The 14,696-nt window shown below is 42.0% G+C and overlaps 2 protein-coding genes across 8 annotated transcripts in view; one reads left to right on the top strand and one right to left on the bottom strand.

Moving 5' to 3' along the window:
• LMTK1 (lemur tail kinase 1) overlaps nucleotides 1-4,347 on the top strand; it is a 101,269-nt gene extending 96,922 nt beyond the window's left edge. For all 6 annotated transcript variants that reach the window (XM_087710147.1, XM_087710148.1, XM_087710152.1 and 3 more), the window contains one exon: nucleotides 662-4,347. In XM_087710147.1, the coding sequence (XP_087566273.1) occupies nucleotides 662-690 (29 nt within the window). In that variant the 3' untranslated portion in view covers nucleotides 691-4,347. The remainder of the gene's footprint in view (nucleotides 1-661) is intronic.
• A 4,974-nt stretch (nucleotides 4,348-9,321) lies between these two features.
• Nucleotides 9,322-14,696, bottom strand: part of BAIAP2 (BAR/IMD domain containing adaptor protein 2) — a 192,332-nt gene continuing 186,957 nt past the window's right edge. For both annotated transcript variants that reach the window (XM_087710144.1, XM_087710146.1), the window contains one exon: nucleotides 9,322-12,665. The gene's annotated coding sequence lies outside the window, so the exon portion shown is untranslated. The remainder of the gene's footprint in view (nucleotides 12,666-14,696) is intronic.

The raw sequence follows: 14,696 nt of genomic DNA, 5'->3' as shown, positions 1-14,696 counted from the left end.
CATGTGTACGAGGGGAACCTTTATGTTTATGGAGGTTTACCTTTTCATAATCTCGAGGCATTCATTCAGTAAGAGGTTCAGGATCCTTCTTCCGTACTTCCAATGTTTCTCTTTCCACCAGTTTGGTGTTGTGGTTAAAGTGCTGGCGTAGAAATCAGGAAACTGAGTTCTAGCCCCAGCTTAAACATGAAAGCCAGCTGAGTGACTGTGGGCCATTCCCTCTTTCTCAGCCCAACCCACCTCACAGGGTGGTGGTTGTGAAGAAATAGGAGGAGAAAAGAGTATTAGGTACTGTATGTTAACTGTCTTGAGTTACCTGTAAAATAATAAAGGCAGGATGAAAATCAAATTTAAAAAATCCCTAACATTTCTAATTCAGATAGAAGCCAGCCTGGCGCAAATCCTTGGAAGGTAGCTGTCTTGCCCGTGACAAACTTTACCTCAGTTCTTAAAACATATCTGACCAGAAGGAAAGTTGTGAATCCCTTTTACAGACACACTATTAAGCTTCTGTCCATATGTCATGAACTGAATTCAAACTGTGACTTAAGAGTCCTGAGGCATCTGGAGGAGACCAGATGTGTTGGGAAAGCTAAGAAAGGGGCCTCTGAGGCCTCTAGTTCTGTGATTGCAATTTCTAACAGCTTCTTCCCTTTTCTAGGCAACAGTGAAAATGGCAAGAGAGAGTGAACTTGGCTATCTCTCCCTTTTGGACTTCCTACTTTGCCCCCACGGCACAGTTTCTGCACCAGGGGACATGAGCACGGATGAGGCCCAGGAGCTGGCTGGAGCAGAACTCTGCAGGGCCTCGTTCAGATTTTATTGGACAGACTTTGAACTGCCGCTGGGCTGGGGCCACCTTACCATGAGGTGGTTTGCGATGGTTGTGCAAACATGAGTGTGTGTGTGAGAGAGAGTGAGTGTGTGCGCGCGTGCGCACGCACCCAAGAAAGTGTTTGTGTACAAATAGACACATATAGACATATAGAACCTATAGCATTTAAAGGGTAGATCTGTGACCTTGCTAACATTGCCACATAAGCCATTGTAATATCCCTAGCTCATGCCTCTTGATGTTCTGACCCACACTGACTTCCCCAGTTGGGGCACTTGCCCTGAGACATCCTCCTCCCCCTGCCTGTTCTGTGAGCTTATCGTGTCTTCTTTCCACACCCCATAGGGGATATTGAGAGAGCACGTAGCCTTGCGCCTTGTGCCATTCCAACATGCTTCAGGTGGATCCTCAAGCACTGGTACTTGTGTCTTGCCACAGGGGGCAAGCTCTCCTTGTCCTTTCTTCAGTGTGCTGTGTCCAAATATCAGGCGGAGTTGATGGTCCAGCGGACACAATCGGTTACCAGAAGAGCCAGAGACAAGGGTAGGCCAAACGACCTGAAACAGGTAGGGGAGCCAGCTGAAGTGAAGGCCACATTTAAATGTTTTGAGCAGGGAAGACTCCTGGTCTCAGCAGCCATTTCCCCCCTTTTTCTGCTTCTGTTTTTCACTGACCCTGGGTTGCTGTCGCTCAGCTGCATCATGGTTGCGGAACTCAAAATTGTCCCCACCCACCGCCTCTTGAGAATCGCAACCTGGCCCCAGGTACTCATCTCTACTGAAGACTTTGCCTTCTGTTATGGGCAGGATCAATATGAGCAGCCCGGAAGTGGTGCCTGGATGGCCTTCAGCACTCCCCATTTCTCCTCCTTAGCCTTGAGAGTGCAGCCTGAATCCCTGCAGGTGGAATGGGAGTACAGGAATTTTTTAAAAAAACTTATTTAAATGTTTTGCTGGCTGGGAGAGACTGTGGTGCTGAGGCCTACCAAATGCTACCTTCCCGTTTTCTGCCATCTTCATCCTTTCTCTACTACAGCATTATTTGGTGAGTGCCTCCCAGAGAGCCACGATGTGACCTGCTGGGAATGTGAGAGGAATACCAGGTCTTAGGGCTGGGGGCTTTTTCCAAACTTCCTTTGTCACCCTTCAATCGCAGGAAGAAACGCTCGTCAGACGCATAGCAAAAGCAGATCAAACTGCCACTGAAACTATTTTTGTACAAAGTTTACCCATTACTGTATCACTCTGCCCTAACAGAATGGCAGATTTAAGTTATTGTTGCCAAAGAGATGTAAAGAGTTAACTTTTATCCAGGCATCTTGGGCAAGGGTGGGGTGGGGGGGGACAGCTGGGGGAGAAGAAAAAGAATAGTTTTGGGATTATTTTGTTTCTTAGATTTTGATTAGTTCAAGATTTAGAATAATTGTGCAATTTGGACTGTGGGGTAAAATGGAAACGAGTCAGAGGCATGTTGCGCTTAGGAGTTGTGGCTTGTGGGGACTATAGACCAGTCACTGGCTTTGGAAATTGGGGAGGGGGGTAAACAGGCAAGAGCAAAAGGCAGCTGGTAGCTACTGGGCCATTTCCTCACAGGGTGAGAGGAAACATAGAGGGGACCCTACAGAGCTGCAGAATGTTTGTGTGTTGTGCTTCATTGTGCTTCCAGTTTGGAGTATGTTGTGACTACAGGTGGCAAGCTTGGCACTGGTACTGATGCCCGATTCTGGTTCATGAGCACAGCTTTCATTTTCAGATATAGCCATGTGTGAGGCAATGATTCATCATCCCTCTATTAGGCAGCATTTAGGTGATAGTGACATCCAGATTGTTTTGACTTACTTTCTCCTACCACTGCTACCCACATCAGTTCCAGCCAGCTGGAGAAGGGTTTCACAAGGTGCAGTTCTAAGTGTAAACTTAGTGGAGCAAGACATCTTTAAGATGCTGCATGCTTCCAGCCAGTTATGTCCCCCCCACCCCCAGTCAGAATACTTTCTACGTCTGACATTTCTTGCAAAGACCCTTCTGTGAGTTCTATTTTTTTTGTTCAAAGAGGTATTGGATGTGAAAGTTTCATGGCCTCCTTGGGTGGTGGTGACCTATATGCCTTTTGCTCCACTTCTTCTGAAGCCCACTATGGGCAACACAGATGCCACACTCTCATTTCTCTTGCTTTTAGTTGGTGAACCCAAATTAATAATACTTGTCTTTCCTTGGACTACCATATATTCCCTTAGCTAGCATGATCAGAACACAACAGCCTGCTTGTGGGTTTAGGGCATTCTTACTTGCTTTTTGGAAAGCTCCTGAACCAGAGTCCCTGAGAAAGCGAGTGCCAGGCTCCAGTATGGAGCTGGATTTAGAGACAGCATTCCTGTTCCTTGGTTCCCCCACTTTTGTTTTGTTTTGTTTAAGGGCTGCTTTAATTTTGATGCCAACTTGAGAAGGAGGCAACACTGGAGCCATGAGGACCTACACTAGCAGCTACTCAACCCAGAACCCAGGAGAGCTGAAGGGAACCTTTGTGTACTTTACTGTCCGCATTTTGCCCACTAACATCAAAGGAGAGATAGGATAAACTGCACACATTCCAAAATTTCAATCAAAGCAAGTCCTTCTATCAATGGCTTTGGAAAGAAATGTGTGCAAACTATAGATGTTTTCTGGAGAAGGTGTCATCTATTGGCTTCTATGGCTGAAGGCACTTTCAGAATACTTCACTGTCACAAATCAATTTGGCAGCAGCTGGGATGTATGCCATGACACAAGTTTAGTGGAACTCTCCCCTCATTAGGTGCCAAGCACATTGGCATCATCTGGAAATGGAATCTGGTGGTTTACATTTCCCACCCACTCCCCATTCTTCTGCAAACCAAAATGGCGGCATGTAATTCTCTTGAGCAGTCAAAGACTAGAGCCTGGGTTAGTTAGGACAGGCTGAATGAGTCTTGGCCTCTTGGTAATGAAACTAATGAATAAGAATGTATTGGACCCCAAGGTACTTCTTCAAAAATATAGCTAACTACCAACCACTTTTATAGGGTGGTGGAGGAGGAGGTAAATATCTTGGTCAGAAATAATGTAGTCACTGAAATTCTTAACTAGACAAAGATTAACCAATGAATGAAATTCTTGATTTTCTGCAATATACCCAGTTCCATTTTCCTCCCCGGTTAGTTTAGAAAAAATCCACAGGTGTTTTGGAATACCAGGCTTGTAATAAATCCCAAACTGCATCTCAAAGCCTGCAGATTACCCATCCTTACCTGAGGAGCTTTTATATTGCCCTCTATAATACTGCAACCTGTTAAAAAAGCAGTTTAGCTGCATTTTCCAATGGGATTCGCCACATTGGAAGTCCCTTTCCCAAGCTCCCACAAGTTTTTAAAAAAGAGAGAGATTATTATAATTGATTTCTTCCTTTCTTTGCATTCTCAGATCTCTTTTCGGCACCTGGAATAAGAAGATTTGGGGACTTAATAGGCAGGGAAATAAATGGTGGATTTACCCATAGGAGGAATCTTTGCTTGCTCATTTTATACGGAGCATCTCTATGATGCTGTCACAACCCATTCACTTCAGTTCTTTTTTCCTGTTTCTTCCATTTCTATTTGAACTTCATAAACACCACAAGTGTAAGTGAACTTCAACCTTTTAATGGCTTTGACATGTGCTGTCTGCTGCATTAATCTGTTGGGCACCATGCTATTCACTCTCATAGATGGATAGATGAAAAATTGCACTAAAATGCACTTTCCCTGAAAATGAATAAACATTTTAGCAATAACTTGAAATAAAAAAGCACTTTACCCCCAATTTTAAAAAGTCTAAAGGGGGAGGCTGCATTTTTGTTCTCCTATCCATATAGCTTTATGTCTATGTCCTTCCTTGTGTATGTGAAATATTGCGGAATGTGCCCAGGCTGATCAAAGAGGATACCAGTCAAAGGGTGGTTTGCTTTTTCTCCCATCAGGCATTTTACTGAATGCATCAGAAACTTCAAACTGTTGTTTTTTAACTGATCTGTTGGAATGGATCAGGTTGAGAGCCTTACCTTGAGTTCAAACCCAGCTAAAACTCCCCCTTCCTGAGGGTACCCTGTGCATTTGGGAACATCATTCTCATAATTCTGCATACTTCCCACCAGTTCATCTTATACACCTGGCGAACAGTAGAATGTTGTCAAATCCAGAACTCTGTTCTGTGTTTGGGGAATGTAACTGATATCCGTCTGGGCTGAAGCAGCTGGTGAAAATGCATCGGACCCCCACCCCCAAGAGGTGAGGGAATCCTAGGGCTTTATAGATACTGAATAGATACCAAATGCAAACTTACCTTTGCATTTGGACATCAAAAGCTATCTTGTAGGTGCAAGAGTAGGCCTAAATATTACTTCCATAATGCCTGACAAAACTGAAGTCAGAGCAGTTGCAACTTCGTTTGTTAAGATTTCCAGTGGCTATTTCTGCCTTGAAATAATGGGCATGTTGTGAACATGCCGATTAACACACCTTTACAATCAGTTTATATTATATTCAAATCAAGCAGACATTTACGGGGGGGGGCATGTATAGTTTAAGTTTCCCTGATGCTCTGAGGAATGCAAAAGACTCATTAATCCTCATTGTTCTGGGATTTGTTGTTTCCCCCTTTTGGCACACTCAGCCTGTTATTTCCTAGCCTTGGTTTTTCCCTCTGCAGCGCCATTAATTAATGCTGAACTGGAATAATTTGTGGATGGCAAACAAGGCTGAACTACATAACAGCCAAGATAGCTTGGGATGATAAGTGGCTTAGGATGCTCACAATCAATATCCATTGTCTCTACTGGAGTGATCCAGAGCGATCTGGTTATGCTACAGTATTTGCTGGGTAAATATATACATCCACCCGCTTTAAAATAAATATGAAAAAGTCCATCCTGCAGGCTTCAGACTATCCCATCTATCACTTGCTTGGGAGCCTTCTAAGCGCCATCAGAGCAAATGGATCCAACCTCCCAACCTGGATCCCCTTCGGTTACTGATCTCACTCACTTTTAGAAAATAGCTTTCAGCATGTCACACAATGCCTGGAGCACCCCCCCCCAAAAAGCTGTAAATCTCAGCTTCAGAATAATGTGGATAACAAGGGAATCTCCTCCCAATTCATGAGTGATAGAAAGGACAGAGCACTGGTATTGCTTTTGAAGGGTTCCATTGTCTAAAAGAGCCAACTCCAAAGACCGAGAGAGGCAGGAGGAGAAATCTGACATAAGAGTTTTAACATCCATTTCTGAATTCAAGAGGGGTGGAATTGCCACACTGAATGGCAGGGGGCTGTCATTTGGACAAGATTGATCTTGACTAAAAAACTAGGGTCAGACAGTGGCCCATATATGTGTGGTGGGGCCTGAGGGAAAAAAAAATCTGAAGCCCACATGGCAATCTTACTTTCTATATAATACATAGGAAGTGAATTTTGCATACTATAGGTATGCAAGTTGCAGGATTGACACAAGTATGGGAGTTAGATTTATTTCAAAGAGTGCAAAATACCCCTGTGGTCTGAGAACAATTAACCAGTGGAATGGTTTACTTCCAGAAGTCCTGGGTGCTCCATTCACCAGAGGTTTTAAAGAAGAGACTGGGCAGCCATTTGTCCAGAATGGCACAGGGTCTCCTGCTTGAGAAGGGGGTTGGACTAGAAGACCTCCAAGGTTCCTTCCAGCTCTTATTTTCTATTCTGTATTCTGCTATGGTGATGAACAAAACACTAAGAGCATAAGATGCCTTTAAGAAAAGCGCCAAAAGCAAATGGGGGCGTAGATGATCTTAAATCTCAAAGCCCAAAGAGGAAGTCCTTCCTCCCTTTTTGCGACATAACTTGCCGCAAAATAGACTTTTACTACAAGAGACTCTTCTAAACAGGGGTGTGCAAGCTATTCTACAAGATTTGTTTTTATTTATGAACGAGAAGCCTCTTGGGGAAATAACAAATTCAATGGCGGGGGCACTATTATTCCTTATTTTATCATGGAGAGATATTTGGGAATCAAAATTGAGAATTTGAGAAGCCATGGGTAGATCTGCTCCTCCTTGTAGTAGACAATTGAGGCAAAGCAAAAGGAGAATTTTACCAAGAAAAGGCAGGTCACTGTTGAGTATTTCCAGATTCTTAGCACCTTTCAATCTCAATGGGTCTCCCAAAATATTCTGTGTAGATGTCCTGCACCTGTCTGGATTTTCAGCAACTATCAGGTGGTATTGGTCCACATTGGTACATGCAGGAATGACTGTGCTGGCTTTAGATAGTTGAGAGCTGTACTCATGCATCTGGAGGGGTTTTGTGTGTGGAGTGTGTGTGTGTGTTGTCTGTGTGTGTGTATTCTCATTCTACCACATTAAATGAAATGCAAATCTGTTAGCTACACAGTGTGATTCTAGCTTGCCACTGCCATATTCCATTTTCTAAGGCAAAGACAGAACCAGTACCATGACAAAAGAGCAGGTACAGGAAATGGTAAGTAGTTACAGCCCAGTTTGCTCTCTAAGTTTCATTTCCTTAATTTCCTTATCTAGTTACCTTTGAAAAGGCTGCCCCTATAGGTATATGGTCTATAGTAACAGACAGCTGTCAACCCCTGAGAGACTGCATGAGGTCAGAACTAGAGCTATGTTTTGGGTTAATGATCTTCTTTGAAACAGAGAGAAATAGAGAGGGGTGGGCTATTTACAGTGGGCTATTTACAGTGTATTTTATTGATACGGGTCATAATTGCTGTATTTTTTATCAGTGCTGAGTTCCATACAGCTCCCAGCATGTGTGTCAAATACCATTGGTCCAATAACTATTAAAAATAAATCATTTTTAAAATAATATAACTTTTGCTTGTTCTCCTCTTCCATCTGTGTTTTGAAGACAGCAGGAAATAATAAAATTATGAATGGTACCGATTCACCCAGAAGTCTTGAGAGGCAGTGAATACATCAAACCTTGCAGTGTAGTAATGGTTTGCATATAGAATGGCCCAACCCTTTTTTGACCAAGGCTCCTATGACTCAGTTAACTGCTGGACAGAAAAAACTGGAAAGATTCAGGAAAATTGGCACCTGCATTGTTATGCTTGTATTGCAAAACAGGGCTCAATTTACTACTGTGAAGATTTCTTGGAACAGCTGCCAAGAGGGGCAACACACCGGCTCAGGAATAGTTGTGATCACTTTTTCAAAGCCAAATTGCCACATAGCTCTACTAGCTTATTCCTTTTGTGGACGTGGATGGCGGAATTAAAAACAAGTTGTTTTCCTTCTCCAATTGATGGTCAATGTCCTAAGAATGTTGAGTTGAATGTTGAAAATGTTGAGTGGGGAAAAACCTCAGCTATTTTCAAGAATTCATGGAGGTATGTCTTCAGAAATATTTAGTAGGATTAAAAACTAAGACCAAAACTGGTTGAACTTGTAATCCAAGGCTAGCTCTGTTTCTTAACTGGGTAGAAATAAAGCATGGATTACAGCCAGTGGTGGGATTCAGCCAGTTCGCACCTATTCAATTTCCTTTGATGTCAAGAACCAACCCTTGTTAAAATGTCCAATCATTTTCTGATTTTAATGCCACTGTATGGGTAGCTAACTGATCAGAGGTTCAGTATTTCGTATTTTTTGGAATTACAATTAAAAATGCAAACAAATGCTCCAAGACACTGCTGTGCTGTTTTTGGAGGGTAATTTTCCTGCAGGAGGTCAAAGCATTGTAAGCACCCCCATCCACAAAAGGAATATGCTGTTGGGCTCTGAGGTGATTTGGCTTTGAAAAGATGATCACAACTATTCCTGGGCTGGTGTGTTGCCCCTCTTGGTAACTGTTCCAAGAACCCTTTGCACTTTTAATAGTAGGGTCCACAACATCTGTTCTTAGAATGTTCCACCACTGTTGTGGTTATCATTAGCATGCATGCCAAACATTTAGCAGGGCAACGGAGAGAGAAGGTAACATTCAGAAGGTAATATTTCTAATTGTGTGTAGTTCTCTGGCTACTGGTCCATTCTTTCATTGTTACTAAGAGCCAGTCTCCCAATGCTAGTCATGGTGGTTTCCAATTGGATTCAGACCAGGTACAGACCAGATCCACAAGATCTTGCTTTTCTTGTAGCACAAACATTGGGAAGTCACAGGATACATTTCCATATCATGGAATAGCTTGTGGCTGTGACTATAAATTATGTCTGCTTATTCCCAAGATCCACCACATATATCAACTTGCTCCACTTAATTTTTTTTTAAATTTCTTTATTTGAATTGATAAGCCACCCAATTCCAATTCCGATTTTAGCTGGAAGGTACTGCATTAGAAATTAGGAGTTAGGCATGGATTGTTTCAAACCTTAATTTCACAAGATCAACATGAAGGCGAGAAGGCAATCTTATAACATTGTTTATCTGGGAAAGTTAGTTAACCAAGAAATGAAGTATAGGCAGCACAGAAACACCAGAAGACCACCACTGTCCAGGAGAAATCTTTTATTCTCCAAGTCCTAACAAAAGAGACTCTTGAAGAGCATAAACTGATCAAGTAACACTCTCTAAAGCAGCTTTCCCAACCTGCTGCTTCCCTCAAGCACTGGGATTACATTTTACAAAACTCTCAGCCACATAATTCGGTTGAATTGCTCAGATGCATCCTCAGCCATTTTATTGCTGTGCCAACTTTTACATACAGTACAGTAATTATTTCATGCTCCTGGACCTGTTGAGGAGAAATTATTTCAATAGTTCAAATAGGAAGATGTACCAATTAGGGTGGGAAGAACGGTATGAAAATCCAGTTAATTTAAAAAGTGACTATGGTCAACCTTCCCTCAAAAAACATTTGCAGGTGGACCCTCTCCCTCATTTGCTATTGCAAGTCTTGATCCTGCCTAGGAGTCTAGGAGCCGACAGTCCTGCCACCCCTAAGATCAATTTGCCAAGCTAGAGTTCCTATTTGCCTTGAATCATCTAAATCAGGGCTGTCAAACTCACAGCCCGCGGGCCAGATGCATCATGTGCTGGCCACGCCTAGTTTAGCAAAGGGGAAAAAATCCTGATACTTCATGTGATGTTGCCATAACGATGCAAGTTTGACAGCCCTAATCTAAATCAAAATTTCTCAGCCTTAGTAACTTTTAAGATGTATGGATTTCAACTTGCTAGGCTTGAGAAACATAGATCTAAATAATTCCAGAGCAAAAGGTGCACTGCTGCAAATATTATGTTAAGAAAGGAACTGGTCTGAGAGTGGAGCAATGAAAGGAGCTATAAATCAATCTTCCTCCTTAAAGAAAAAATAATAATTTGGCAAAGTTTGACTTTTTAAAAATGCATACACAACATACACACACACACACAAAGCAATTTTTTAAAGCAGTACAATGTGAACAGAGACTATAAAGTAAATGATTCAACAATTGGAAAAATGATTTTCAAGGAAAAAAACTGTAATAGAAGATGCAATATTAAGGCAACTGTAGCACATGTGATCAAAAACAAGGCCAGTGAGCTTCATCTTTTAAATAATTTTCCTTAGGATTGCGGCCTTATCTGAACTATCAGAGTTAGAAATTTTCTGCAGCTGTTTCTTTGTATAAAAATATAGATTTTGAGATATTTATATTTGTGTATCATAAGCCATAGGGAAATGTACAAGTTGTGATGGAAATGCTCACTAACAGAAAGTCTCCAAGTTTGCATGGGAGACCTAAACAGGATCTACATAGCATGCTAAGCCATGGTTTAACTTTGATTTACTGAATAAACCACAATGATTGGGTTCACTCAACACATTAAGCCAGACAATACAATTCTGGGCTAAGTGTATCACAGAAACCAGTCGATGTTTTTTCAGGAATTGAGAACAGAAGCACAGAAACTATGATCACATTTGAACTTGAATGATTATAATGATAAGGTTGATAAATTTATATTTGAGGCAGCTGTGACTGCTTTTTAAAGCCACTGGGGGGGAAAAAGCAGCTGCAAATGACTTCAGGTTGTGCAAAGGATCAGATGAGGGAGGCTGTTTAATATTTGGCCAAAGTTCACACCAAAAGCTTTGCCACTTTTAGAGGAAAGAAATACCGCTATTATCATCATTTCTTTCTTGGAAGAAAAAGCAGCAGCTCGATATAGATTTTGTACAGTCAGCTGTGGGCTACTATTATGCAGAATAAGGCAGAAGTTTGCATCCAGTATAATTCATTAGGGTTTGTTCAATAAGAATTTAAAAGAAAGAATGGGTAAATGGCATAGAAACAGAAACAGCTCTTAAAAATAGACAGCTAATTTGACTCTATCACTCCATATTTGAAGTCAAATGTATTTTAGGAATTGGGTTTGCATTGCTCATTATCACCAGACTCTGGCGCTATAACTGGAATTCAAACCGTAAGAGCACTCCAAATGCTGGGTAAGTCCAGTTCCATTTTGATAACTATTGTTTCCTAGAACTACTCCCTAATCTTGGGTTACATAAATAGAAGGAGCGAGCTGAATGGTCTTCATCACATCTTACCAGACTTTGAGAGCCAATAGGACAGAACGGAAAAAAAGAAGCTTATTTGTGACTGAATTAACATCTACTTTAGAAGGCAAGTGCAACTTAAAAAGAAAAATAAAAAACAAACAAACCAGGAATACAGTATTGGCTTAGTCACAGAACAAAGGACCTTTCAAACAGCATGGACCCAATAGCAAGGCAGAGGTCAAGCTGTCTAAACTAACTTGTTTTGGCAACAGAAGACACACCTGCACCAGTCAAGATGTGTCAGTAAGAAGACACAGCAAAGGGAGTTTGGGCATTGTAGGACTAAACTAGCTTTTTAATGGTCCCTCCTTGGTCTATTTAAAGCTACAGAGAAATAAAACAAGTACTCAAGCAACAGATGGTGCTAGTTGCACACAGAAAATATTCCTTTGCTGCATAACATTCCCCAACCATCCTATCTTGCTGGAAAAGGTATGCACAATAACTTAGCCATCAGTAGGCCTTGCGGCATAAGGATCATCACAGACAAGCATAGATGTAGGACCATTAGGAGAGAAAAGACCATTAATAAAAAAATTAAAGTGTCAAATTGAGACAATTGCTTTGAGGAGCCCAGCTCTTCTAGATATTGATTCAGTAAAACTTTTACTTTTATTCAGCAAAAGTCCAACGCAAGGCAAGGAGGGAGCTGCCAGGAAGCGCTTCGGAAGATTCAAGTCCGTGTCCGTTCCAAGTGTTAAGTGAGCAGGGTCTGTGTGGTGCATTTCATCTGACGGCCTTAGGCAGCCCCAAAGCTTCTCTTGACAGCTCGGAAGTCCTGTTCAAATCCATAGGTTTTGATAAGAGATGAAAAAGGATTTCCAGGAGAAACGTTATCTGACAAGCCTAGGACACTGCAAAACTGCAAGGTTCATCTATCTCCGTGGCTATTCTTAAAAAACATTTATGAACGTTGCATATTGCTGCAAAGGCAAAGAAGGCAGGGCCTGCTTTCTGGTCTATCTGGGTCTCCACCCAATATAGCAGCGTATAGCATCCTTTTTAAAACTCATCGTTCTCCAAGGGTCAAGTTTCTCTGGTATTTCTAATGAGCAAAAGGAAAAGCACACCAGCACGCCATTTAAATGCCATTTAACTACCAAAACAGAGTTGGAGGGAAAGACATGTAAACTGTACAAAGGACCTCACAGAAATACAACATAGGTGAAAGGGAAATCAAAAGGTGCAAGGTACCCGCCGTAACCCAACATTTCTGGATCAGCTGATGACAGGAGCTGAACGATCATTTGTCACCGTTGGTTTGAGCTGGATGTTGGCAAAAGGATTCCTGTAGAGAGAAAGCAAGGCATCGTTTTAGCCAGAACTGTGTCCAGGACACAAGCGGTCTGTATTGACAAGGACAACAAAACGAAGTGGAATGCAGGGATGACGCAAACACCAAAGATAACGACAAACATAGTCCCCACCAGAGCCAAAGAAACATCATGTCTTCACAAAACAAGCAATACTATGAATCTTTAAACAATGGCTTTGCCTGAAAAATATCTTTGGCCTAAATGCCAAGTTTCAGTGACAAACTATCTCAATGTTTCCTTTCTCCAGCCAAGCTTAAATGCATGGAAGACTATCCAGGACATGGACGGATGAATAGACACTGCTTTGTGTCATGCAGAAAGCAACACACACACCTGTAAATAGATGTTGTCCATTTCACCCTTCCCTGATCACTCACCCACAAATATGTTGGACTACAACTATCATTAGCCCAAACAAGTTAGAACAATATGCATTGTAGCCAAACGTGCTAGGAGGCATTGGCCTCAGATCAAGTGATGGGATTGGAACACAGGTCACAGTTGCCATGGGCATGACACCACAATAGTCCCTCCTCTTATTGAAACAAAGAAAGTAAGCTGCTTTCTCAGAAAATTATCTTGGCAGGAAGACAGTATAACTCTCCTTTAGGGGAAGGTCGACTTTTGTCTTTGTTTCCTGACCATACCTCATTCCCTGTTGCTCCACTGCGACTCTAATCAGTATGAATTTCTTCTCGGAGAATTTGGGTATCACTTTGTCATGCTCCACATTCTTGGAGTGTAGGAGAGTCACAGGGTACTTATACCGGCTCTGGGCTATAAAAATCTGCTTGCCTGTAGATTACAACTAGTTAGATGATCAGCTACTAAGATTCTCGGAAGAAATGTTCATGCCACTGGCAGCATGGCCCAGATCCAGGAAACACAAACAGCTTACAGCCCATGGAGTTTGGAACAAAAATACAAAAACAGCTAAAGAACGTAGAGTCCGTACCTTCAAGACTTAGGCTGGTACTAAAGATTCTTCTGATCAAAATAGGCATGTTCACGTCAATCTTATTTTAATGGATCCCTTTCTCCCCCCAAAAGAGTGCTCTTCTATTTTAAGACAGGCAATGTAAGAAAAAATTGTCTACAGTTCTTCTGATCATTACTGAGGAACATGGATACATATGCAGCCAAAGTAGCATCACCCATGACCAGAAGAGACATTTCAGAAAGGTGGAGAGGATTCTGACATTGGTGGAAGCACTCCATGTCCAATAGCAACAGAACAATTCTGGAACTCCATTTCCACATATCTTCATGAGGACTGAACACACTCAGTGGATAGGAATAATGGCTGACTTGCAGAAGAAAGGAGGAATGGAATGGTTCGTCTGGAAAGACATCTTAGCTGGTTGACCGCAGTCAGGAATTTATTTGCTTATTATTTTTTCAATCAATCAATAAGCATAGACACCCATCTCAAGCTAGTGACCTTTTTTGGGGAGTGGGGCAATGACAATCATAAAATTATTCCAGAAAACCACTTTCTGTTGCAGCTCCAGCTTGTTCTTCCATACATTCAAGCCATATGAAAGTAGAGTTCCACCTCCCAGTTAGAATTCTAGATCTTCTACCTATTGGTCAACTTTCATGTAAAGGAGGAGGAACCTGTAATTTATTTCCAGGTCTCCTGAGCAATCAAACTCTTACCAGATTATTCTTCTCCCCACCACCCCAGCAATATGTCACCTGTTATTGATATGTATATATATATATTGCTCCCACATACAAAGAAAGCATTGCTTCCTCCAGAACATCTGGCATCTCTTCAGGGCAAGCTGCTGCTCTCCCAATCTTTTGTTAATAAGTAACTGTTGCGGGTCTACTTTACTCTCAGGGCAGGCAGGCTGTCCCACCATGGACAAATCTAGAACCCGACTGAGGTTATAGAGTGATGTGGGGGAGGCACTTCCAGCCAATTACAACTTGCATTTCTGATCTTTCCTGGCTGATAAAGTCTGGAGGAGGGTGTTGCATCAGCTGTTCCCCAAGAA

The sequence above is a fragment of the Thamnophis sirtalis genome, unplaced genomic scaffold (assembly GCF_051295495.1).
Source record: "Thamnophis sirtalis isolate CommonGarterSnake01/CBP01778 unplaced genomic scaffold, rThaSir2_p1.2 scaffold_3, whole genome shotgun sequence".
Taxonomy (NCBI): domain Eukaryota; kingdom Metazoa; phylum Chordata; class Lepidosauria; order Squamata; family Natricidae; genus Thamnophis; species Thamnophis sirtalis.
The sequence above is the reverse complement of the archived record's forward strand: the minus strand, read 5'-3'. Positions and strand labels throughout refer to the sequence as shown.